Source organism: Kogia breviceps, chromosome 2 (genome assembly GCF_026419965.1).
Source record: "Kogia breviceps isolate mKogBre1 chromosome 2, mKogBre1 haplotype 1, whole genome shotgun sequence".
Classification (NCBI taxonomy): Eukaryota; Metazoa; Chordata; class Mammalia; order Artiodactyla; family Physeteridae; genus Kogia; species Kogia breviceps.
The window spans coordinates 171,351,751-171,379,706 of NC_081311.1; the positions used below are offsets into that span (position 1 = coordinate 171,351,751).

Genomic DNA, 27,956 nt, shown 5'->3' on the forward strand with positions numbered 1-27,956 from the left:
TCGCACAATAAAAACAAAAATGCAAGAAAAAACAAAACAAAACAAGAGTCCCTGAAAGTAAAAAGCAACTTAATTTCATTCATTTTTTTTTCAAAAAATATATATATATAGTTTTATTTTAGAATTAAAGCATAAAATCTGTTAGTAAATAAAGATAGTATAATATACCTGTTTTATAGTAAAGACAGCTGAATAAGAGGCAGAAGAAGGAAGGAATGGGTGAAGAGTGATACATAATGTGAGCAGAGGAGATGTTTAGGTAAAAATTCTAAGCTGGTGAGCGGCCTAGGCAGTGTGATACAGTGGGAAGAAAGGAGTAGGCCAGCAGGGCGGAGGTTTGTGCCTAAATGATCATTAGAAGGGCAAGAAGCAATTGTTAACCCCGCTTATTCTGCGGGGCTGTGGGTTTTGGCCTCCTTTATCACTGCTTCTTAATGCAAATTAACTGGTTCATCTCGGCCTATAACTCATCGACGGTATGAACTTTTAAACCCTGAGAGTCTTGGTCCCAAACGAGATAGCTACCCCCAGCTCACCCATTTGGGGCAAAGAGGATAAAGAGGGACTCTTTTCTGAGCCCTTCTCATACTGGTCTGGATGAAATCAAACTGGGAGGAATCCATCCCTTCCATAGAATAAAGAAGGCAGGAGTGGTTTGTTGCCAGGGAACAAACTAATAAAATCAGTTAGTTTTACATTTTACCAAAATTACCTCTGACACATGGGTTCTACAGTTGGGCTTATTCTGTCAATAAATTTTTCATGGAAAGTTAGGTTATTTAGTTGAGTGAGGTTCACATAGCATACTCCAGCTGTAATATGCCAGCTAAATTGCAACCCAGTGGCCTGAAAGAATTAATTCATCTCCCAAAATGTGAAATTAAATCCTAGGGAGTAGCGTTACATGACTGATGATGTACTGAATTAAATTAAAGGAAGACTTGAATGCTTGTTAAAAAAATATCGCTTACATAAACTAGTTTATAACCACATGTGAGCCTCCTAATGGCTCGTGTTATTGTGAATCCACCATAACAAAAATCCAAAATGTGAGCTATTAGAGAGTTGTTCGGTTTAGGAGAGAAACAGTATTTTATTCTATTTCTTTCCTTTTTTTTTTTTTTTTTTTTTTTGACATGTCAAATAGTTCAATTTTTAATATGATGAGATTAAGGTGGGATTAGTACTTTAAATATATTAATTTAAATCTCAGATCCTTTATCAAATAGTAGCTTTGGCCCTTATTCTCTTCCACCCAGAAGATGATTAATTCACTAACCTACTAGAACTAGGAAATGAAGCATCACTGCACACTTGGCCTGTGACCCTGAGCTTTCCCCACAATAGGTGGCATGACTGTTTGCTCTGCTCTCTCCTGAGTCAGCGTACTGTGTTCATTTAACTTATTTAAAGTAGAGATCTAAATAGCCCTGCATGTGCCTCTCCTCTGTCTGTCTTGAGATGACGTGAGCTCATCAGATGAACTGAGGCCCTGGAGGCCGAGGTCCCACTTTGTGGCAGCTCCAAACAGGAAGATGGTTTTCTCTTCCACTCTCATTAGAGACTCCCCTTTTTGATGGCGGCCCCTATTATGCACGCATAAAATGTGCTCATGTTTTATTTAGATTCAAGACTTAATGCAAAGGGACTATGTAATAGCATCTAAGGCCCCTATTTGAAAGAGGGTGACAAAGTAGGAAAACAAAGAGGATGAGGGAAGAGGAGGTAGTGGTTTCTGCACATCTAGCTGACTCCTCTTGGGGGACGTATCTGTCTGTTTTATCCTGAGACACCTGGGACCCTGACATGCCGCAAGGAACAGGGAAATCCCTCACGTGAGAAATGGCTAAAGTATACACAAGTTTGATTTCTTTTAGCTTTCAGTTCAAGTACTACCAATATGTAATAGGTGCGTGCAAGTACATACACACACAGTTGAATTCTTTTCTTCTTATTGCCGTAGCTTTCTTTCTCCTTTTCTTTTTCTCCAACCCCATCCCCTCCTGACTCTAAGCCACAGCCCCGAAGCACGAGGAGGTTCAGGGGGTCCTCTCTGAATCTAGGCTCTTCCTGGTTGAAATTTCAGACAACTCTTCCCAAAGCCCTGATCTCATCCGGTCACCATCTTGCTCAGAAGCAGTGAGTGGCATGAGTATTACTCCAGCCTCAACAGATATGTCCATCAGCTGGTGTTCAAAGCCCCTTCACCTGGAGATCAGGTGTATTGGCCTCCACATCCAGTGTGAGCTCCCACCCTGCTCCCCTACGCACACCTGTCCGTTCCTGCCTCTGTGTGTATTCTCTCTCTCCTCCTGTCCAAATCCCACTCATTCTTCTGATCCAGTTCACATCCCCCTTTCTTCCCAAATCCTTCTGTGAAGACTCTAGGCTTACAGCTCCAGACTTTTCGTTTCTCCTGTACTCCAAGCCTGTGTGGAGCCATTGTCCTGGTCCTACAGCCCCGTCTCATATTCCTCCATCATAAGTGCATAGAGAGCACTCAATACACAACTTGATTCAGTGGCGCTAACAAATGGGACCGAACTTCCTTCTAAACTGAGTAATATGATCTCTGCTAAACATTTACTTCTTCAAATGCATATCATTGGAAGAGGAAGGAAGACTGCAAAAAAACTACTGTGAATACCTAATCCTCTCCCATTATCAAACGTGGAGCTGCCCGCAGGCGCCAACTCAAACTTACTTATTACAGTCAGCCCTTCTGTGAAGCCCTCTCGAAACCACGAGTCCTCTGTGTCCTCAATTCTACTGAGCAACACTAGCCTTTTCTAAGTTAACTACAAGCCTGAGAAATGGGATTGTAGGTCATTGTGCTCTGGGCTGGTGTTTATGTGTATGTGTCTTGAAAGGCTTCTCTTTAGTGAGTCGTGTGCGAGTGTTTGTTTGTTTACTAAGGATTTAAATAACAAACAGTTGCCTGAATATAAAGCATACTTTCTTTCATAAATAGAAACCAATATTTATTTCTGAACAGTTACAAATGGAGAAACAAGTCGCAGGTTATTCAGTCATTCTCTTTCAACCTAAACGTTGCATTTAGGATTCTAGGGCTCTTCATCCGTGGCATTGAAGAAAACAGCAGGTCCAAGCGGGAAGGACTGTTTCACGAAAATGAATGCATTGTAAGAATCAACAGCGTGGACCTCGTAGACAAAACCTTTGCTCAGTAAGCATTTTTTTCATTGTTTTATTTACTTTATTGATTCCCAGAATGCTTATAATCATTACTGAGCTCATTATGATCAAAAGTGTAGGTAGAACTTCTGGTAAGTTCCCTTTGACCCCAGAACATCTATTTTCAAATATGTCCTGTGTTTTAGCATACTCAGAGGTGGGCTGCAAATGTCCCTGACATCCCTGAGAAGGGCAAACTGCAGAATAGAGCAAACCTTCTGCCCGGCTGTCTTTCTGGGGCATCGATAGATGGGTTTGTTTTTCTTGGGATACAGGTCAGTTAGACTGGTATTTAAGAACTCTTCACAGACTATTAGTTTGGCTTATTAATTAACTTACTTGGTGTCAGTAGTCTTCCTTAAACTAAATATCTGTGAGAGATGACTGTGAAGACTCACTGAATAATAGAAACAAATGGAAAAAAAAGTTAAAATACTCTCCCTCAAGAAATTATTTCTCTGCATGTGAAAATGTTACAGGAATAGGTCTTTGTACCTAAGAATTAGAGTATGCAGCAGTCTTCATATGCTTTTTTATATGTATAGTGGCATTACAGTGGAACAAGGGAATAATCACAAATACTCTTTAGTAATGATCACCAACCTCTCTTGTTTCAACCAAAACAACTCATAATATATCTTCTCTGTGACCATTAGTCACCAATATTGTGTTGGGTGGAGGGGCAGTGCTGTAGCTGCTTAAGTGTGGAAGAAAATGAAGTCTTAAGAGTGTATTTCTAAAAATAATAATAGGCAAAATTATAACTATTATCAATAATGATATTATTTTTATATATCACTGTGCCTGTTACCAGGACTTAATAGGAATGCAAGGCAGACATTATTCTCCCTATATTATAGAGGTAGAAATCAAGGCTTATAAAAATTCAATGTGGAGTAGAAATTGACTCCTAGTCAAGGAGCTGACCAGAGGAGTTGGGCTGTCTATGTGAAGTCTTCTCCCTCCTCCCCTAACATCGTAAGCTCTTTGTGAATAAAGTGAGGGGGAGCTCAGATAGCAGTTGGAATTATGATTAATTATTATTTGGTGTGGCTGCTAATAACAGAGACCTGAAATAAAGGTAGCTTAAACAAAATTTACCTTTTCCAAGGACAAGTAAGTGTGGAGATGGCAGTCCAGAGTCGGAATGGAGGGTCCACCATCATCAGTGAGTCAGGCATCCTCCATCTTTCTGCTTTGCCATCCTTCTTAAGCGGATGCTATCTTTAAGCTGTCTCATGGTCACAAGATGGCTGCTAGAGTTCCCTCCATCACTTCTGAGTTTTAAGAAACAGGAAAGAGAAACAGTAGAACAAAAAAGTTTCTGCCTCCCAGATGAGCCAGATTTTCTCTAACCTTTCATCTCATTGGCAAGAAAGCTGGGAAAGAGAGTCGTTTTACCTAGTCATAAGGTATAAGGAGACATAAGGAAGAAGGAAAGAAAAAGTAGTAGGAAATTTGAGGAAAAGCACAAAGCGCTAAGACAAAAAAGTAAAATCATTAGGGACTCTATAATAGAATAACAGGGAGGGTGCATTTTGGATTGCCAATCCACTGTGATATTTGACACAGCCAACGTACCTACCAAACGTCTCCATGAAGAAACGTTTGTGTCGGAATTGGGGTTCTGAAACACAACCCACCTGTACTTTAGATTAAAGTCTTAAAAGAAAACCAAATGATAATCTGATGGAGATTGTGAAAGATGTTTGTTCCATTTAAAATCAGAGCTTGCTTTTATATTTACTTCAGTAAATACCTCTGGGTAGAATTTCAGATTTGGAAATGCTTAAAAGCTGTGGGTCATTGGACAAGTTACTTAAGCTCTCTGAGCCTCCACTTCTTCATTTTGCAAAATGAGAGCTAATTATACTTACTTAACATGGTTGTTAAAAAGGTTAAATGAGAGAATCGTGCATGTTGATAATGCACATGTAGCCCAGTGTGGTGGCACCTAATGGGCAGGCCATACATGGTAACTAGCATTTAGTTAGCAAAGTCATATTGGTAGTAATAGTGATAGTTATCTCCTGTGCTTATGCTCCTGGGATGCTCCTGTAGCGTGAGGCTGGACGCTTTGGATGGCATGCTAGGAAGTGGTATCATTATACGTTCACTGTCTTTCAAGGGCTCAGGACGTCTTCCGTCAGGCAATGAAATCTCCAAGTGTGCTGCTCCATGTGCTTCCACCTCAAAACCGGGAACAGTATGAAAAATCAGTCATTGGACCTCTTAACATTTTTGGTAACAATGATGGCATTTTGAGAACAAAGGTGTCACCTCCTGTCCATGGAAAATCAGGAATAAAGACAGTAAATCTCACAGGAACAAGCAGTCCTGAAGAAGATGCATCGACTTCCCTGCAGCAAAGCAAGAGCCCCCGAGTACCAAGACTAGGTAGAAAGCCATCCTCTCCCTCACTCTCCCCACTCATGGGGTTTGGCAGCAAGAAAAATGCAAAGAAAATTAAGATTGACCTAAAGAAAGGTAATTATTAAATTATGCTTAATAGCATTCTATTATTGTAACATGTAAAATTGGTTAAGAGAAATGCATTAAGGCTAATTTTGTTAATTCTCCCTTCATTTAATTGAATCAAAGAATAGATTTAAGTGTATACTGCAGTAACTTAAATTTCTTAAAATTGTAGTACTTTCTTATTCTTTTTGCTGGAGAGTGTAAATTATTTGAAGCAGGAAAATTATAAAGACCTGCTGTGAAATAGAAAGAACCATTACAAACTTGGTAGGAACAGAGTGTTATTGTATCACAACTTAATACTAAATAGGCACTGAAATTCAGTTGTATGTTTTAAGCAAGATTGGTGATTTTTGAAACATCCTTTAGTCCAAGTCCGAAAAGCCAATATATTGTTTCTGGTTCTCTAAGATAGTTTTATACCAGCAAAAACTTATTCCTCAGCAAATATGTAGTAATTATTAATTTCACTAATTCAACAATGCAAATCATTTTTCAAGTATTCTTAATTTCAAAAGCATGTATAACCTTTTTTCTTCATCTTTTTCAACTTTTTTATCCATTTGAAGCCCAGATCAATAAGACTAGACCATGTGTGTTCATAGGTATTTATGCAATATTATACATACACACATACACATTCATGTATTTCTGTGCTTTTGATTATTTTGTAACTTCTCCTGATAATCCCGTCCCCCACTGCAACCTTCCGCAACCCACTGTGATTTTCAAGATTCCATTTAAAAGAAACCAAGATTTTATGGATTCTTGTCTGAATTAATAGGACATGTAATGATCACAAGGTATTTTTAGAATGCTTATTCACATATATCTAAAGCAAATTACATGTACCTTTAATTGGGATATAGAGATTATTCTGAAAAACCCTCTGGTCAAACTTTTGTCCTCCTATAAGAATTTTATACTGGGAAGAAAATGTATTGATAGGAGGCACAATTAGGCTTTTTATGTAAATGCATCACTTGTGCTTTTCATACAAATTGTGCAGCTATGTATGAGACATAGGGTTGAGTGCTTTGAGAATAGATAAATCAGACACAGAATGTGACCTTAAAAATCCATCAGAAAGCCTTGAATGCAAAAATAAAGAATATTACATCCCACAGCTGTGTTTTGGGAAGATTAATCTATCAGAAAAAGATATACTAAAGAAGAGAGCAGGGGCTTCCCCAGTGGCGCGGTGGTTGAGAGTCCGCCTGCTGATGCAGGGGACACGGGTTCATGCCCCGGTCCAGGAGGATCCCACGTGCTGCGGAGCGGCTGGGCCCGTGATTCATGGCTGCTGAGCCTGCGCGTCCGGAGCCTGTGCTCCGCGAGGGGAGAGGCCACAACAGTGAGAGACCCGTGTACCGCAAAAAAAAAAAAAAAAAAAAAAAGAATCGAGCATACAACAGGGGATCAGTAAAGGGTGCACAGTGTCTGTCTGAATACAATATGTATGCCTAAATTGCTGACTGGATGTAGGCAGGAAGAGAGAGGAATTACTGTTATTGCTGAGGTTTTCAGCCGAGGTGGCTTGCGCAATGGAGATGCCATTACAAGAAATTAGAATTTTAAGTAGAAAAGGAAAGGATATGGGTTGGAGAAGGAAGTTCACAGTGAAGTTTAAAATGCTTGTGAAAGAATGTGCATAGTAATATCCTGGACACTGACACCAGAGAGATTAGAGACAAACGAAGTGATGTAAGTGTCATCTGTAGGGAGATGGTAGTTGGAGCCAGGAGCATGCAAGGCAAGTCTAGAGGACAAATTGTTCCAGATCCTTGGGGAACATCTATGTTTACGTGGGAGAACGATAGGTAAGAGAAAGAGTGACAGACATGTTGTGATCAGAGAGGCAGGAAAATAATCAGAAACTAAAAACATGAATACCAGTGGGGGAGTTAAATTCAAGAAAATGGTTGGTGAGAAGTGTCAAAGCTAGAAAAGGGGAAAGATTAGAATAGGAAAAATGACTGGACATGGTCATGGGTAGATAGTTGGTGATGGAAGATTGAAGAAGCAGTAGGATTGACGTAAGGATTCTTTAGGGAAGAGAAATCTAAGCGTGCCTTCACATAGAGTGAAAAAAGACATAAACTCAAAGAGAGAAACTGGAGATGCAAGAGAACGGGACAGGAGTAACAGGAACAAGTGATGGGACAGTGGGATGCAGTACGCAAGGAATGGAGACTCAGGGGGAGGGGGAACCACAGGCTGGCTAGTTGATTGAAATCCTGACATGTCAGATGGCCTCTCGCTTCTCAGGAAAGTATGAAGTCAGGTTATGGTTTACTGAGAAATCAGTCTCTCAGGTATATGGATAACATGTGGTGTTTCTTCTAGGACCTTAGTAAACGGAAGTGTTATATATCTACACTGGCCCTAAATTCACTGTGATACAATCATGGCCTGTACGGAACTGTAATCTGTATTTAAAACCAGAAAAATGAAAGCATATTTAAAGTATTTACTGGAATGTCAATATTTCACTTATTCTGCATTTGTTTAAATTAGGTAGATTTAACTGTAAAATTGAATATAATATTACTCCTGCTGAAGGTGACCATGCATTTTCCTGGTCTTATACACTAGGACCTGAAGGACTTGGTTTCACTGTGGTTACCAGAGATTCTTCCATACATGGTCCTGGTCCCATTTTTGTAAAAAACATTTTACCAAAGGGAGCAGCAATAAAAGATGGCCGCCTACAATCAGGGGACAGAATTTTGGAGGTAAGAATTGGAATGAATGTCTTCAATAAAATCCTTCTTGGTGTTTGAAATAAATATATATAATGTATTAAATTTTGAATTCAGTATGTTGAGAACTGTACTTATAGACAAGATAAGGACTTTAATTAGAAAACTGGTTAATCAATAGCCTATCTTTGTAAGTCCTCAATAAGGACAATGATATGGGGCCAAATACTATTGAAAAGTTTTCCCTATCTCCTCTTTTTTACTTCTGCCTCTTAGAGTCCCTGGGGAATTTGGGTCAAATCCATGGGTTCATCATATGTTCAATTAGGGCTAAGGATTTCAAAGTTGCACCCAAGCCCTTGTAACAGTTTCCTTAAACTTCTCCAAGAGTGGGCCAGCCTGTCTCAGGTTGGTCTATGCATATAGAGAAGTATTTGGAGTACCCAAAGCAAGAGACTTTTTTTTTTTTTTTGCCATTTATTTTTGTTTGATAACATCATCTTCTTGGCTAAATATATATTGTCAATTTACCTTTCAAGAAATCATATTTGTTGAAATTGGCTGGTTCCGTTGAACTTTCTCATGGCATGGAAGTAACACTATAGCTTTTTATATAGTTCTAGATCCTGATAGAAAATGGGCCAAATGACTAATGTAGCTCCAAATTACAATCTCCAATAATCTATGGTAACCTGATGACTATAATTTTCTAACCACGGAAAACTGTAGAATTATAACAAAAAAACTTATGCCTCAAGAATTTACTGTGTGATAACGGTCCATTTCTCCTGTTTGTATTCGGCAGAGAATGGTAACAGCTAAGCATTTGAAATCAGCTTCCTTCCTACTTGAGGAATCATTCTCTGGTATCTGTCAGTTTGATTTGTCCTTGCTAAGAACGTGATATCTTAGGGAAAACTGCTGATGCCAATTACTGAATGTCTGAGACTGTCCAGCACCACAATAATGATGGTTGGTATATTGCTAGTATCATAAACGTAGTTGGTTTGGGCTCATGTATTCAGTTTTCATCTTTCCAGAGCTTCATTGATCATGGGAGCCCATTTGCTGCTTGCTTTCAAAAACCATCTAGGGCAGAAGGGGATGGCAAGTGTTTTAATTGTGGCTGCTCATATGGTTGCCTGCATTAGGTAAATGGCAGAGATGTCACTGGACGAACTCAGGAAGAGCTCGTGGCCATGCTGAGGAGCACCAAGCAGGGAGAGACCGCATCACTGGTCATCGCCCGCCAGGAAGGGACTTTTCTGCCCCGAGAGCTGGTAATGTTCAGATCACAGTCTTACTGAATTTTCAATACAGAACATAATACACTCAGTGAATTCATAATAGCTGAGAAATGAGTTCTAAGTCATGGGCTTCATTTGTTTAAAAAAAAAAAAAAAAAAAAAAAGTGAATCACACTGACAAGTGTTTTGCCCTCATTTGGGGTATCACTGTTTTAGTGATGATGATGTGATGATGCAGTGATGTAGGTAAATGCAAACAGTGCTTCAAGTGTACCAATTCAAACACCCTTCAGGGAGGCAATTTAACAATATTTGATAAAATAAAATGCACATTGAGTATGCGCTATGGGCTAGGCCCCGTGCAAAACACAACCAGCAGAGATGTTCGTGGCCCTACCTTAGTGCAGTTAGCAGTCTAAAGGGAAATTAAAATATAACCAAGTATTTAAAATGGTGATGAAGATTATGAAAGAAAGCTGCAGAGTGCTACAGTAATATATAACAAGGGAATTTAACCTAGTCTTGAAGGCTGGGAAAGGCATCTCAAGAAAGAGAATTTCAAAAGTCTTATTAAAAATGTGTACCCGGGCTTCCCTGGTGGCGCAGTGGTTGAGAGTCCGCCTGCCTCTGCGGGGGACGCGGGTTCGTGCCCCGGTCCGGGAGGATCCCGCGTGCTGTGGAGCGGCTGGGCCCGTGAGCCGTGACCGCTGAGCCTGCGCGTCCGGAGCCTGTGCTCCGCAACGGGAGAGGCCGCAACAGTGAGAGGCCCGTATACCACAAAAAAAAAAAAAAAAAAATGTGTACCCTTTAAAAAAAAAAAAGTACCCTTTGACCTAGTAACTATACTTTTAGCAATTTGTCCTAAACTGATCATCAAAGATGTGGAAAAGATTCTTCTATATTGATTTTTTTTCTCTCCAGTCCTATTTATTATAGTGATATATTGGGCATGGTACAACAAGAAGGTATTGGTTAAATAAATTAACTGGATCGCTTTCCAATGAAGTAAAATAAGTACTTAAAATGGTCTCTGTGAGGAATTAACAATGAGAGAATGTTCATAGTATATAATTAAGTAAAAAGTCGGGTATAAAATGACATACATATGCAGTATGACAAATTATGACAAATTACATTAAAAATCTTTTTTAAAAAGCTGGAAGGAGATGCACTCAGATTGTTGGGATTATGAGAGATTTTTATTTTCTCTCTCTTTTTTTTTTTTTACAATGAACACATAATATTTATTATTGAAATATTTAAGGAGGCATTAGAAACTTCAAAGGACTTTTATGGCTAATAATAAAGAAGAATAGATGTGGTCAAAGGACTCCTAATTACCCTTTGTTTTTTATTTCCTTTGAATCTATACAAGAAATGACAAAGGCACATATGGGTAATATGATAGGTTCCCCAAGTTAGATCATCAGAATAGTGAGTGTTGAGAAATTTGAGTATAGTTAACTTGAAAAAAAAAAAAAAAAAGTTTAGTACTGATAATTGCTATCACATATATAAAGAGTTATTGTATGGATTGGAAAGTAAATTTTAGTCTGTTTCTTCAGATAGTATATATCCATTAATTTACTTATGCATTAATCCAACAAACAAGTTACTGAGCATATGCGCTGTGCACTAACTTGGAGGTTCTGGGGATACAAAAATAATTAAGACTAATTTCCTGCCCTATGTGAGTCTGTTCCAAAACATATAGTTGGAAGTGATAATGTTACAAGCACTTTCTTACTGTTGGAGCCGTCCAAGAAGGAAACAGGTTATTTAGCATACTGAAACAGAACCGGCCTCACCATCTGTCAAAGATGCTCCAGAAACAATTCTCCTGTTGGTAAGGTGATAAGACTACATAACCTCTAAGATACCTACTCTGGGGCTAATATTCTGTTACATGTGTTTATATCCACATTTTAATATACAGCCTTCCTGAACCTCCTCTCTTATATATTAACCCTCCTTAGTACCGGCCAAAGGAACCCCTTCCTTCCATGTTTCTGTACCATGGAGTTTCCTTCTGATCCTTCGTTATCTTTCCCATCATCTTATCCATTTTTCCTCTTGTCCTCTTTTATGCTTTGAGAAGGTCCATGGTAAAATAAGGAAGGGGAGATGCACTCCCCACCTCCTTTCCACTACTGGACTCCTCCACACTCAGCGCTTTGGAAGGCGGAATCTTGAGTTACGGCCTCATCTCCTCACTGAAGCTCCCGACTCTTCCTATAGAGAAATGCTGTCAACATTCGAAGTCTAGATTTTTTTTTTCTCTAAATTCAGATGGATTCTTTCCCTCAATCTTTTATTTATCCAAAGACGTTGGTCTTTCTCTACAAGGGTCAAAGTGAAAAGAAACGATACAAAAAGGGGCAGCATGGATATATAGCAGGAAGCCCTTACACGTCTTATTTAATTCTTCGGTTGCTGGTGATAAAAGCGGTTAGAAAACCTCAGTAGGACTATGTACTTGTTTCAGGGATAGAAGAACTAGGAAGGAAGTTTTGATTGTGTGTTCTTTTGAACTGTGGTCCTGGGAGGAGTCAAATCCTGCATATAGAGAGAAATATTCCAGGCAGCCCCTAGGCATGCAGAGGAACCCAATAGCAGAGCTCCAGCTAGGAACTCAAACACTCACGAGTCCCTCGTTCCCCATCTAACAGTTACTTATACCCCTTTTCCATATGTCCTCTAGAATTCCCAACTGCACAGCTAATTCCTTCTTCCTATAAGCTCTCCCAGCCCCCCATTACCCCCACCAACTCCCACCCCTGCCCCCAGTAAGGAGGAAAGGGATGCTGATCTTATTCCAGTTTGAAACTCTGAAAGCATTTTTAGTTAAAGACAATTGCATCTAGAAGTTAGCAAATGGAATAATAGAATTTTTGGACTAAAGGGAGCTGTAAGAATCTGTGAGTCCAGCTCTACTTTTGTAGCTGAGAAAACAGAGAGAGGCTCAGGGTGGTTGAATAGTCCATGGGCCCACAGTCAGCAGGAACTAGATGCCTAGGTTTCCTAGCATTTACTATTGTCTCTGAAGCTCAGCTTCTGTCCTTAATACCTACTGTGTGATCCAGAGCAGATCACAAAATCATTATGAGGCTCAGTCCTCATCTGTGTCATTAGATTTCTGTCACAATTGAAAGAGATAATGCATGCAAAGCTCTAAGCGTTGCTTCTGGTCAATTGTAAGTACTAAATATGTTAGCTATACTTGTTTCTTCTAGTACATTACCACTTCTGTAGCACTGTAAACACAATACTGTATAGGTATTATGGGGTAAATAGATTTATGCAGGCTAACCTGGGATTAACCACTAGTTTGAACATTGATTGTTTTCTTTTTCATTATTTTAATATGCATTCTGGTATCCCAAAGACAGAATTACAGACAAAATTTGTGTAACCAACCAAATTTACCAGCCAGGCAGCCTGTATATATTATTTCACTCTCATTTAATATAATTTAGTGAAATTGAATTTCTATCCCGGAAAGTGATATCATAGGCCAAGCCCACCAGGGAGCATATTAAATTAATTGTGCAACTATGAGATTATAAGTGAAAATAAATTCTTTGTTCTCATCATTTTCTGTGTTATACAGAATTTGGAGGGCATGTGGTTAGTATCCATTCCCTTAGAATTCTCTGGCAAATAGTCTCTCTAAAAAATATTTGACTTCCAACTATCCAAATATGTGGAATATTCTTTGTAACCACAGCAAAGCAAGGGCCTTTGAGGCTAACAAGCACTGAAGTAATGTGGACCCAGAATCTTTGTTTTGGAGAAATGTGGAATAATATTATTTTTCCAGCCCAAATACCTGTCTTGAATGCTAAATAGCAGGAACTCTGCAGGAAGTTTATAAAGAGGTCATATTTGGCATTCACGGGGCTGTTTCAGTGGGAAATACTTCGAGTGTGGCACTGGACTATTTGAAAGCACAGAATAAAGAAGAGTGTGCGACGTGATACATCTTGGTATTTTTCTTTCAAAAAATTGAGGGTGGTATCATTTCGGTCTCTTCTCCCTCATTGTGATTGATGCACACACTCGACTTGCCATTGAAAATCTGGCAGGATGAAGGAAGGACAGCACTTCCTGCTTTTGTCTTGTTCCATCTCCTTTGAAGAAAACAAACTGTTTATTGGTTTCCTGTTCTGAGAAACTGTCCTCTCCCTTTTGTTAAGCTGTGCTATTTCGTGAGCTCGGTACCCTCTTAACAGCACTGCTCTGCCTATTTTCTGACAGTTAAATCTTCCTTACTTCCTTGTTATCATTAGCTTCCTGTGAAGTCTTAACACTCACAGCCAAGGGAGCATGTGGTCAGCAGTTCCACAGGAAGGCCCAATATAGGATGGTCTCTTGAATGTGACCCTCTGTCATTCCAAGGGCCTCAGCCTCCATTTCCTGGTCATTTCTCCTGACTTGCCACGTAAGAGAACTCTGCTGAATGCTTGTATTTGCTAGCCCATGTCTTCCTTCCTGAGCAATTGGTTAGTATCACAAGTATAGCAGCACGTTTAGCCAACTTTCTTTCCATCTGTGGCAGTCTGGGTTGAAAATCAAATGAAAGGAATTTATATAATAACATCATTTAATAACATCATTACTGTTTAGCTCTTTCTAGTATTTTTACCAAAAAGAAATGTGCTTCAAAGGTAATCTTTCCAGAATTCCAGTCCAGAAGATCCTTTGATGTTCTCATCCCCTTACTGGGTGAGAGTTTATTAAAGAGGTGTTCACATAAGGCACATTTTTGCAAAAGGGACTTTGAGATTAGTGTTGGTAATAGAATCAGAAGGTGAAACTGCTGTATCTGCGCCTGCACTTGAAACAAAAACTATGCTACTCATTTGGTGGTTTGTTTGGTCTGTTCTGTGGGAGACATGGTCTGCAAGTTCTTTTCCATCCCTGATACCTAAAATTCTTTTTGTCTTGTGCAAAGTGTCAGATAAAGCTCTCTTTCTATTCAGAAAAGATTCTGAAAAACTAAAGGTTTTCTATGTATTCCATGCCTGTATTTTTAAGGACTTCAGAGAAAGCAGCACTTTATTATTTGCCACGTATGTGCATGTACGTATACATGTATGTGGCTGTCTTCTTTTGTTAACGGGGGGAAAAGAAGTATTCTGCCATTTCATTGTTAACCTGTTTAACGTTTCACGTTCTGACCTGCTGCCTTATCTTTAAATTATCCTGAAAAATCACAGCAACCCCTGGTGGGTAAAACAAGCTGAGAAAATTGCAAATGTATTTATAATTTCTTCCTGCCATGTTTGCCTGCTATTAAGCACTGGCCTCTGCAGGGGGCAATAACTGTATTTCAAGCAAGCAAGTTGCTCCTCCCTGGAATGATTGAGATCCCAAAGTTAGCCATGTTTGTCATGCTGATCTGACCTTCCCTCAGGAACATCGCTTTTGCTGAGAAAAAACTGATGCACGCATATGTGGAGGCTCCCTTAATAGCTGCTGAGATCTGTGCATTCCAGCACTACCGTTTCACCAGTCCCAGTAACTGCCTTAGCAAATGACACATGGCCCCAACCCCTTCACGGTTTACTCTATCTTCTTCCTAAGTGAAAAATTCACACCTCAAATGTCAAATTATTTAACATCGTGAATCATGCAGGAATTTTAGTTTGAAAGCTTAGATGAACCTCATTTAACTGATATTTTATTCCCTTTGGCTATTTGATTCAAAATGATTCCACGCTTAATTAACCAAGGTACTTAAGGAGGAATGAATATTATAGTGGTTATTTGTGGATAAGTAGCAGAAATTCAAGGATGGTTTCAGAATGATTTTTCTACCTAAACCAGAGTGCAAGAGTTATGTTTTAGAATTTAAATAATTATTCAAAAACCAAAATGCATTGCTATATTTTATAGATGCTCCAAGTAACTCAGTTCTATGACTTCAGATGGAGTCCTTGCTAAGATACAATCTCCATTTCTGCCTCTTTCTACAATAATTTCAGTTTCCTTCTTAACTACATTTCTTCTGTTCAACCAGTAGTCAAGGCTCTGCAACATGACCTCCAGGATCAACAAGATGTGTCCCTGTCCTCAAGAAGCTTCTAGCCCATAAAGAAAAAAAAAAAGTGATGAGTTGATCAAATTATGCAAATAAAGTGTTATGGGAATTCAAAGTTGGGGACCAAAAAACCTTTAAGAACCTAATGGTATTTGAGAAGAATCTTGATGATTGAGTAGGATTTCAAAATGCAGAGCTACGGGGGGGAAGGAAATAGTATCTTCAGATACTCAGAGACTGGAAAATACAAAATACATCATGGAGATAGTAAGTAACCCATCCTGGTAGATCACTGAGCAAGGAGCTATCATGAGTAGTATTGTTTGTAAGGGGTGAAAAGGTATTAGGATACCTGCTAGGATCTGTTGCAGTTCACTAGACTGTAATGATGGGGAGCTTAAGAGCTGGGTTTAGTCAGACCTGGGTTGAATCCTGGCTCTCCTCCTGATTGGCTGAATGGCCGTGATTAAGTTACTTCCGTACGCCCCCATTTCTCATCACAAACAAGGGGATCGGATTTTTGTCTCCCTAAGAGACTGTTTGTTAGCATTAGATGAGATGCATTTATAGGGCACATAGAATGGGATTCAGCAAATGTTACTTGTTATCGTTATTGCTCATCTAAATGAGAGAGATGAAGTGCACAGTTCGGGCTTCCCACTCATTGGGAACGGAGAGGGGTATGGAAATAGAAAACTTTGGCTTTGGCATCTGATAGATGTTAGGGTGATGGAATGAGATATATCAACTCTACCCAAGTTTTGAGTTTGGATGTCTAGAGATAGAAGATACTACATAGGCAGGTTTGGAGAAGAAAACAATTATTTTTGGCCTAGAATTGTGTTCCTTTCATGGATCCCAAGCTGGTCTATGGCCAGTGATCATCAGCATTTTTGCCTTCTCCCTGCTCTCTAGCCATTCCAAACTTTTTTTTTTTTTTTTCACTTGTTTAAAATGTTACCAGTGCCCCTCTCTTTGTCAATCAATTGCTGTGAGACTTCCCTCTGCTTAGGACACCCCCTCCCTTCCCTCTCACTGTACAACTCCTTAAGACATTTACTTACAGAGCCTCCTTGAACCCCCAAGTCTGGGTTATGGAGCCCCACTTAGTTCTCCATTTATATTCAAAACTTACCATGCTTCTGAGTCACCTTAAGAACTGTAGACAAATAGCAATTGAGAGTCCAGATTTGGGAGTCTCATGGGCTGAATGTGAATCCCTGCTTCACAATTGTACTCAACCTCTCTGCCTCGGTTTCTTCACTTGTCAAATAAGGATGAGACAGCACTTACCTTGTAGGGTTGTTGTGAGAATTAGTTGAGCATAGATGCTAACACATGGTAGGTGTCGAATAGTATTGACTCCTGTTATTTCCCATGCCTGGTGCACACTGTGTGCTCAGTAAATATTTGTTGACTGAATAAGGGAAAGCTATGCATTATTAAAGTAGACAATGTAGAAAGCTGGAAAAGGTATTGCTAAAACAGCTATTACCCCTGACCTATATCTAATCTGTATTGAACGCTTTATCCATCCTGCTACAGTCATTTTCAAACAAAAAATAAGCAGAGATTTCCTTAGATATCAGGGCACTAGCAACTTCTAATTACACACAAGACAATGAGGGTAGGGATAGTTAGTATTAAATGTAAAGATGTAGACATAGAGAATGGACTTGAGGACACAGGGTGGGAGGGGGAAGCTGGGACGAAGTGAGAGAGTAGCACTGACATATGTACACTACCAAGTGTAAAATAGATAGCTAGTGGCAAGCGGCCGCATAGCACAGGGAGATCAGCTTGGTGCTTTGTGACCACCTAGAGGGGTGGGAGGGAGACGCAAGAGGGAGGGGATATGGGGATGTATGTATGCATATGGCTGATTCACTTTGTTATATGGCAGAAACTAACACAGTATTGTGAAGCAGTTACTCCAATAAAGATCTATTAAAATTTTTTTTAAATAAATGTAAATGACAGTTTAGGTAGTTTAAATTATCATGAAGACATTTGCATGGTCTAGTTGTACAGTTTATTTGTAAAGACATATAAAGACAGTAAGTATCAGTACTTTTTATTTTAAAACATTAGAGGTATTTTTGAAGTATTAAAAGTATTTTAGGGCTTCCCTGGTGGCGCAGTGGTTGAGAGTCCGCCTGCCGATGCAGGGGACACGGGTTCGTGCCCCGGTCCGGGAAGATCCCACATGCCGCGGAGCGGCTGGGCCCCTGAGCCATGACCGCTGGGCCTGCGCTTCCGGGGCCTGTGCTCCACAACGGGAGAGGTCACAACAGTGAGAGGCCCGCGTATCACAAAAAAAAAAAGAAGAAAGAAAAAAAAAGTATTTTAAAGTACTTTTAAAATGTTTCAGTCTTGGCTACAATAACGTGTTAGAACAGTGGTCCTCAAAACATGGTCTCAGACCAGCAGTACAGCATCCCCTGGGAACTTGTTAAACATGCAAATTCTCAGGCTCCCTCCAGAACTAAGAAATCAGAAAGTCCAGGGGTGGAGCTCAAAGATGTATTTTAACAAGCACCCCAGATAGTTCTGATGCTCCCTCAAATTTGAGAACCACTGGAATAGTGGTTGAGTTATAGAGTGTAATAAGGCCGATAGGATAACTTACTGCCTGTAGCTGACTAGCTTCAATAATCACATTTTCAACTTTATCTTTCTGTTCTGCAAACAATTTCTTGCTCTGTGAAAAGCATTCAGTGAAAGTTTCAAGCCCCATTGAGTTGCATCTCTTTAGCCACATGCCCCTCCTTTTGGCAAAGGGCCAGTACTGAACGCAATCCTAAATGAATCAGGTGTAACTACTCAGCTCAATTACACCTGATTCATTTAGGCAAACTCAATTGTACTTGACTTTTTCAGGCCCAACTCGATTGTGCTTTAACATTTTCACGCTCACTTTGATTGTGCTCAAAATGTGTTATGTGCCACCTTGTAACTTGTAGATTTAGACCCATACCAAAGGGAGGTACTTTTAGGGAAGCTTAGAGGATTGGGTTATTGGCATTTGTTTGCAGTTACACTTATTTTCTCTCCAACGTGGTGTGCTGCAGGTAAGGTATCCTCCACCGGCCCCGTGCATGGACCACAATCTACCATCACCATTCTGCTATGTTGAATTCAGGTCAAAGTTTGTAAAGCTCCTAAGAAAGCAGTCCTCGTGTACTGTCACAGGGTCACTATGCTAAGTTGTTCCCATTTATCTCATTTTAAAGGTGGCAAAAAAGTGAGGCACAGAGATATTGCCCTGTACCAAAATTTATACTGTCTGTCAAAATCAGAAATATTTTTAAAGGAAGACTTCCACCTCACTGAGATAAGCATCATACCTTCTCACTTTCACTGTGTACTAAAAGACCAGGCCCTTAATCTCTGCCAGTTTTTTTTAAATGCATTCAAGAACCCACAAGGCGGAGGGATTAATAGTCATCTGCTACTCCCTGGGAAGTACTCATACCTAAAAGAATTTTCCTGAACCCTTGTCAGCAAAATCTAGTCTTGCTAAAATAGATGATGACAAATGCTCTGGTTCAGCTTTATTAAAACAGATGGTGGAAGTGCTGGCCATTTTGCCAGGTTGTATGGCTTCCAGGTGTCAGAATGAAAATACTTAATGGGCTTTATCACAAGACTGGTTTTGTTGGAGTTTGGAAGGTGGTGCAAGGAGGAGTGTTCTGTGCTGAAAAGAAGCTCTCCTGACATTCAGAGGACTGGGGCCTAATTACATTCTCTTGCAAAGTTAAGGATGAAGAGCCATGAGATCTGGCCGTACTCTCATGGCACAGGACATACGTCTTATTAGTGGCCACTGTGGCCATGATTAGGCTGCCGGATGCTAGAAAAAAGAAGAGTTTTCTGAATATACATGTTTAAACAGCTCAGAAAAAGGAGTATTGTGACCAGCAACAGACTATATCCTTCTTATTAGCCAGTTAGCAAAATGTTACCAGTAATTCATGCCAGCTGTTGATATGGAACAGCTGGAGAAGAAGGTGTTACAAAGTTCAGGGGATGACCTTGATTTGCCTAATTACCCAGATGCCTGTGATCAGTACATTTGTTAAGGTATATTCACTGTAAGATAAGGAAATGCGTTCATTTTGTAAAGGATATTTAAAGATTAAGGGGAAAAAAGTACTGCCATAATTGGTTGTGGTCGACTTTTCCAGCTGTTATCAAAGTAAATACCACACATGTGAAACTGCCACAAGACTCCATCTCACTTTGAAAGTACACTGAGAGGTTTGAACATGTTGCATCTGCCTGTTTTTCAAGAAAATGTGTCATCTTTATCGTTAAAGAATATCAGCTTAAGATTGGTACTTTTTGTTTTGTTTTTTTCCTAAGGGCTGATAAAACAGAGATAAACACTTAAATAACAATCTGTTGCCACTTACCTCTTCCCATGCCCCATCCCTAAAGATTCTCTGGGCAATGACTTTTAAATATGTTCTCATTATTTTTAACGAGTGTGCAGAACATATGATGCATAATGCACCAGTAGATAGGTGCCCTTTTACTGAACTTGTCAGCTATAATAAAACATTGAAGGAGATAAGATGCATTTTTCTTTAAGATATTATAATTATTTAAATTAAGATGCCCAAGTACAAATCATGTACTATTCAATTCCTGTTGCTGCCTAAAGAAAGCCCCACCCCAGTCTTAGTTCTCTCTTTAAAAAAGAATGTTTTATCACAATGTTAAGAAGACAAAAGAACATTTAATATTGTTATGTCTCTTTAAGTTTACCCTTCTTTAAATCTGCAGGATATTCAATTATAAACGAGTTCAGTTATGTTTCCTGGCCACTTACTGAGTTATATGAAGGACTTTTATCACCGACTCTTTCTGTAATTAATTCTTTGCATTTCTTAGAGGCTTAGGACCTAAGGAAGGATTGTTTAACAGCTTAAAATGTTGTTTCAATTTTCTTATATTTCCTCTTTCTCTTCTTTTCCTGCCTCTCTCCCTTTCTTTCTTGCTCTGACCTATCATCCTGCCTTTCTGGAAGCAAATAACATTTAGTATGGTATCTGTCAATTGCAGAATATTTTTATTTCTATATTACCTTAAAATGCCAGGTGGTGACGAAGAGGAAGGTAATAGTATATTATGTTTAACGACATTAAAATGCCAAGTGGTAGATGAAGATGGTGGTAGAATGGAGAAATATATCATCCCCAAGAACAACAAGGCCTCCCCTTTGCTGGTCTTCGTTGCATAAATATTGGTGCCTCTGGCTCCTGGTTTATGGAACTGTCAGCCATAGCACCCTGCAGGTGTTACAGACTTTCAGCCTGATTCAACAGGGCTCTCTTCTCTCCTTCCTAGCAGCTACATCTTTCAACTGTAGACCCTTGACTTCCCACTGGAGGGGAAAAACACACAGAAACAAACAAGCAAAAAACCAGAAAGTGGCAAAACACAAAAACACCCAACCACAACGTGTTACCCATGACTTGCTTTCACTCCATCTCCCTGAGATCAAATGCTTCTCATCCATGATACCCAAAGAGAGACTGATGTTCAGGAGAATTGTCTTCTTGGGCCTCCATTTCCCTCTATGTCTGGATCTACACTGATGATAACAGGACCCAGTTATTCAATAAATATTTACTGAACATCTATTTCCAGTTCAGTTGATCAAATACTTACTGTTTATTTATGCTAGGTGTTGTACCAGGCACTGGGTATTCTAAGATGCAATAAATCGTGATCCCTGAACTACCGGAGCTTATAGACAATGCTAAGTGCCATCAGAGAAACAGGGTAAGAATATGGCATAGTACCTATCATCTGTGGGGAAAGCTAGTGGGAGGGAAATAGGTGTACAAATTTAAGGAAGAAACTGAGAGATTAATAGTGAACTAGAAGTTAAAAAAGAAAGAAATTATAAGGGTTTTTAAATAATGAAAAATTTCATTTATGGGGTAGGACTTTGGTTGGGCCATGGGTAAATTCAAAGAAGCAAAGAGGGAAAAACTTCCAGGAATATGGAGAAGCATGAGCCAAAGGCAGGAAGGAAAACTGAGGAAAAGGAAGGAGTAGAGAAACGAAGCATCTTGGTTATAGTGATATTCTTGTTGGCTACTTATGCTATCACAGCAAAATTTGCAAGTCTATAACAAGGCCATTTCTAGGGATAGCATAGGAACTCCCTCAAATGTGAATTTAGGATCTATTTGAAGCCCTCTTTTATAAGGTCTTTGTTTATAAGTTCTGTGTTTGGGCTTGTTCATGTAGCCTACATTCAACTGGAGCATCTACTGGACTGGAAAGTCCAAGATGGCATCCCTTACAAGGCTTTCAGTTGGTGCTGGCTGTTGGGTGGGGCACTTTGGTTCTCCTTCATGTGCCTTCTCATCCTCCAGAAGGCAGTACATCTTCCTTACATGACATTCTCAAGAGAGCAAAAGCAGAAAATGCAGGTGTTCTTAAGGCCCAGCCTTGCAAGTTGCACAGTGTTACTTCTGCCTCATTCTCTTGACCAAAGCAAGTTACATGGCCAATCAAGATTCAAAAGAGAGGTGGATAGAGTCTACATTTGGACAGAAAGAGCAGTAATCATGTTTCAAGAAGGCATGATTCACTGGGACCAATATTACAGTCTCTCACGTTATGTTAGGAAAGTTGATGAGTACACTGTTCTGTAGCAGAATGAGTATTGGTCAGGGATGTAAGATTCAGTTACCGGCCCAGGGCTTCCACTGGATGGTTGAGTTTTTAGAAAGGCCATTTAACTTTTTGGGTCTTATCTTTCTGTATTGTATTCACAAAATTTTTATCGAGTTCTTTCTCAGTGCAGATAGAGTGCAAGAGATAAAAAAAAAAAAGTCTATAAGCCATTCCCCTTTCCCTACTTTGCTGCTTAGCAACATTTTAACCATGACATTCTTGCTAAACATAAATTGCTGTCTCTATTCTGGATACTTCTCTCCCTAGGTGAGGGATATGCTTTTCCCTTTTTTTCCCATCCCATGTAGAGGTTTACTCTATAATAGACATCCATGACCTGGATTGGGGGCCACGAGTCAGGGTTGGATAGTGTAGATAGTGATAAACTAATAAATACTAAGATTAAATCATCAGAATAAGAAGTATTTTGACAGTAAAATGGGAGAAGACTTTCCTTATCTATGAAATGAGAAGACTAAACTAAATGGTCTCTTAGATCTCTTCCTACTGAAAATTTCTGTGAATTTCTATGCATCAGATCTTGGGGTGATGCCCCATAAAGACAGTGCCTGAATTATGAATAATCTGTATATATAAATGGGCAGCAGGAGTCTACCTCTGAGTGTTTGTTCCACGGTTCAGAGTGCCTTGGGAGCTTCAGACCTAAAGAATGCCTTCTCCTCAGTAAATGTAGAGCTAACAAATTGCCAACAGATATTTCTCTTCTCCCCGCCTTTTCAACCCCCTGCCATCGTGGTGCTTGTTGCCATAGTAGTTAGTAGGCACAGATGGAGCCCTTCTTCTAATACTCTCCTGACACCACCATAGCTATGGGTACCATAAGAGACTTCTCCCATCGCTAGCTCAGAAGAGAATGTGTTCCTTCTTTCCTAAATTGGAAATGTAGGTGTATTTTTCCCATAGAACATTCTTAAATATAGCCCACCCAGTAGAATGTAAATTCCTATGAACTGTTACATTTCGAAGATACTGCAGAGTGAACAAACCATGCTGGCTAATTGAAACCTAGGCAAAATTTACCAGTATTTCTTTCTAGGAAAATAAAAAATCGAGTCCCAAGAATCAAATGTAGAAACCAACTTACAGCATACAACCTGTTTTCTGACTAGAAATTGCCTTGTTTGTACCCACAGTCACAGTTTATTTCAAGCTTATTTCCATTACTCATAGAGAAAAGTGAATGAATTACAAACAGTATTCATTAATATTTTGGCCATCCTTAATGGAATTAAAAAAAAAAGATCTCTGGGTTTTGGATTCTTCTGTTAGAAAAATATGACTGTCAACACTAGCACCTTGTTGAAAACTTGACAGATATTTTCAATGTAATTATTAATGCAAGCCACCTCAGTTCCTCTTGGGCACTAGACAGGCTGTAAATAAATTATATAAATAAATATTAATGTAATTATCAACTTGATAATTTTATGTGCTATGTAGGCATGCAGGAAAATTAAAGATGAAGGCTGCTGTACTTGTTCATGTGTGAGGACTTACATAAGAGTGACTTATTCCCCATATGATAAGGAGATAGAAGTGCACTAGATCGAGCCTTGTCTTCAGCTGCCTGAGTATGACTGTAAAAATATATGTATGTAATTTTTCATGGTGGTTAAGTTAATAACATGCCACTATAATTTGTGTACTTTGGGAACCAAATCATATACATCCTAGCTGGAAAGAAAGTAAAGGCAAAATACCTACAAACAAGCTAGAGGCTTATTTTTTTTAAAGCCCAGTCTTTGCAGTCAAATAGTAGTTCAGAGGGCCCTCTTTAACCTGTAGGGTTTCTTCATAAAAGAATACCGATAGCATGTAAATGTCTTACTTCCTTCACAAACCTTTGAAAGTGTAACCCGAAGATTGCGTGGTCTCTCACCCTCAGCTCTCTAGGGAGTGGGCATGTCTTATCAGGCAGAAGCAACCAGGCAAGGGCAGCCGGCACATTGAGAGGCCAGGGCAGTGTAGTGGTCAAGGCCACTGGGCAGGTAGTGAAAGGCTTCTTGCTGTGTTAAACAAATGTGGTTTCCTTCCCGCGTCTGCAGGAGCTAACTTTGTTTTGCACTTCTCTTCTGGTATAAGAACAGTAAGTATTCATAAGGCCATTCTGCCTGTGTGGAGATGTGCATTAGATTATCATAAACCCACAGATAAAAAGTGCAGTGGTCAATGAGAACAGGCATTCTTGGATGAAATAAAAGGTTTAATTGAAAGTGCTGTCCCATGGGAGATAGATGATTGAGCGTGGTATTGTCGACATCAATTACTGTAGACCAGAGAGTGAAGAAAATAAAAGGAAGACCATTATTTTTCTTTTTCTGAGTTCCCAAATCCATTTCTCTTTAAGAGGAGGTAGGAGATTATCTTAATAGGATGCTAAGGAAAAGAAGTGAGCTCTTGTTCATACAGAGTGTTCTTAGAACACTTTTAAAATTTCCTAGGAAGTTGCAGCTGAATTTACTACTAGTACAGATATTTTTTGTTGGAAGTTAGAGATCTAGACAGAGTACAAAGTGTACTGATGCTGAATAATGGTTAAAATTGATAAATATCTATTGTGTTGAGTTATATGAGTAAATGATTTGCACTTATTCATAATTATAGAAATTTTTGGTTCTTTGATTATGTCTCTCAGCTTGTTTCTTTAGTAGGTTGGGTTTCTGTTCTGCAATGTAACAGCAAAGAAAAAAAAATAAGTTGAAGAGGCTTTTGAACATACGGTCCCCATTAAACACTAAACGGCTTGCTTTGTATCAGTAAAATATGGCTCCCTTTATAAATCACGCATATTTGTCTAGCCATGCCCTACTTTTGATGTGGCTAAAACAATGAGATGAACTCTACATTCATAGAGACAAAGGCTAGGATCAAGGACTGCCTTAACAAGAAAATAATTGGGCAGGTGTCTCTTTTACCAGTCATTAACATATTTGAATTAAGGGTTTGAGTTTTCCTTTAGGTCAAATAGAGTATAAAAAATATTCTGGATTATCTGTGCCTAATGTGCAATACATTTGAAAGGACAAAGACAGGGAGATACCAAATATATTTAGTGTTTTACTTGGTGTTTTACACAATGCTGCCCAATTTAGTTTAAAAAAAAAAACTGTCAAAGCAACTTTTAGTTTATTTGCTTTTCAGTTTTATTTAGAACAAATGAATTCGCTCAATAAGTGAATTTAAACTTCTTAGACAATTGTTTAGGAGTGGACATAGACAAAGTCTTAGGTTTGAATGTGAAAAATTGCTTTTTTAGGGTTAATTTGAACAGGGTAATTGCCAAATAGTACCAGCTGTCATAATAAAGGAGAAGTGAGTGACAGGTTTACTCCACCCCATATCAAAACTCAAGAGCGGATATGGTGATCAGAAGAGCCAAAATAAATGTGAGTTCTTAGAAACATTTGCAAGCTATTTTCTTGTGAAGCTCAGCCCTTCATAGGCATCAAAGTACAAACATGTCGTGATTAAGCTCAGCACTATTACAGAAATGAGAAAGTGGGATCGCTGTTGCTGTAGATATTCCAAATGCACTACCTAATACTCCAAAGTTCCATTAGGTGATGGTGGTGACAGTGGTCTATATTACAAAGTATTGGGACTTAACTAGCAGTTTGTAAACTACTTTTAATATTAGTGAAAATGTCGCCCATTTGAGCTGCAATGGAAGAACTAACTGATGCAGCGCTTGTCTGCAGTGCTCTTTAATATTTACTGCACACTTATTTTCAGGCATTCATTGGAATAGGTGCTAGTGGCATAAATAGAAGTGAAATGGACCTTGTTGCCCTTGAAATCCTTGAAGATTTATATAATAAAAAATAACTATAATATGTGATTAGTGCTATAATTGAATTATGTATAGAGAACCAGCCACAGAGAGCAGGTGACAGTTCAGCTGGGTTTTGATTGGTATGTAAGAGTTTTCAGTGGGTGTCAAAGTGGGAGGAGGGGAGAGAATTATTTTTAAAGAGAATCCCACCTAAAAAGTAAGAGAAGCTCTTTGTAACATTTAATTAATTAACTTCAGTTCTATCTAACAAACATGTTAGAAAGTTTAGGCCAACTATGCTTTTATAGATAAGATGCAAGACATACCTGTCCCTTTTTTTTTTTTTTTTTTTTTGGCCTTTTAATGCTATTATTTCAAGAAGGGCATTATGACAGAGAAGCATCAAAAAAATAATTTATGAAGTCATCCTCTAACAAATATTTTTTATACATATGCATTCTATCAGATGCTAAACTGGATTGAAAGTGAATTAAACATAATTCCTGCCTTTGGTGAGATCATAGTGCTATAATGGAATCAAAGCAGGCACACCAGCAAATAATTGTAAGAATAGAAAGAAAGGGATGAGAATCATAAGAAAAGGAGAAAAACAGAAGATTAGAACTCAGAGGAAGGCAAATTGTTTTCCTACTGATAAAATCAGAGAAGGAAGAGGCAGCTTGCATGCTGAGACACAAAGACTGGGTGTTTGGAAATACTAAGTAAGGAGTCTTTGATTCCATTATAACTTTGCTGTAAATTTTCCTTTCAGATGAAAATAATTGCTGCACTTTATATATATATACACACATATGAAATAAAGATGTTTCCCTATGTGTATGATTTCATTATCATAAAAACTGTAGGTCTGTACCATCAGGAAAATGCTTGACTAAAAAGATTCATTCACTCTTTATGCTTAGATGATTCTTCGTTTTTCATGTATCACAGTAAAAATGGACCTGTGATGGATTAATTAAAAAAAATTTAATTCCTTAGGAATGAACTAAATTGAGATGGTCCTTGTTTATTCTTTGAAGCATACTTTACTTTGTTGGAAAATGAAGATCCGTTATTTCAGGGAAGAAAGAAGTCTTGCTAAACCTACATCTAGGGAAATATTGATTGGAAGTATGCTGAACTTTTAAACTTCTTGTAATTACAGACTGATTTTACAGGAATTAAGGCCATAGAAATTGCTCTCTTACTCTTGGCCTGCTTTCCTGTATATATAACAGCAAAGGAGAAAAACATTTGGAAGCTGAATACTGAAGAATAATGCAGAGTTAAAGGCAACGTTCAGCAGCCCAAGCCAGTTATTAGGACTCTGGGGCCTCTGAAGAGTCTCTCTTAAGAACCTGGCAGATCCAGTGCTGGGTTGCCTCAGGCCAAACAACCAACAGGGAGGGAATTCAGCACCCCACCCCGCATCAGCAGACAAGTGGATTAAATTTTTACTAAGCTCTGCCCACCAGAGCAACACCCAGCTCTAGCCACCACCAGTCCCTCCCATCAGGAAGCTTGCACAAGACTCTTAGATAGCCTCCTCCACCAGAGGGCAGACAGCAGAAGCAAGAACTACAATCCTGCATCCTGTGAGAAAAAAACCACAATCACAGAAAGATAGACAAGATGAAAAGGCAGAGAACTATGTACCAGATGAAGGAACAAGATAAAACCCCAGAAAAACAACTAAATGAAGTAGAAATAGGCAACCTTCCAGAAAAAGAATTCAGAATAATGATAGTGAAGATGATCCAGGACTTCAGAAAAAGAATGGAGGCAAAGATCGAGAAGATGTT

General features: G+C 39.0%; 1 protein-coding gene across 4 annotated transcripts in view; it reads left to right on the forward strand.

Moving 5' to 3' along the window:
- PARD3B (par-3 family cell polarity regulator beta) overlaps positions 1-27,956 on the forward strand; it is a 1,061,783-nt gene that overhangs the window by 561,930 nt on the left and 471,897 nt on the right. For all 4 annotated transcript variants that reach the window (XM_059054028.2, XM_067026649.1, XM_067026650.1 and 1 more), the window contains 4 exons: positions 3,062-3,187; positions 5,324-5,682; positions 8,269-8,408; positions 9,527-9,655. In XM_059054028.2, the coding sequence (XP_058910011.1) occupies positions 3,062-3,187; positions 5,324-5,682; positions 8,269-8,408; positions 9,527-9,655 (754 nt within the window). The remainder of the gene's footprint in view (positions 1-3,061; positions 3,188-5,323; positions 5,683-8,268; positions 8,409-9,526; positions 9,656-27,956) is intronic.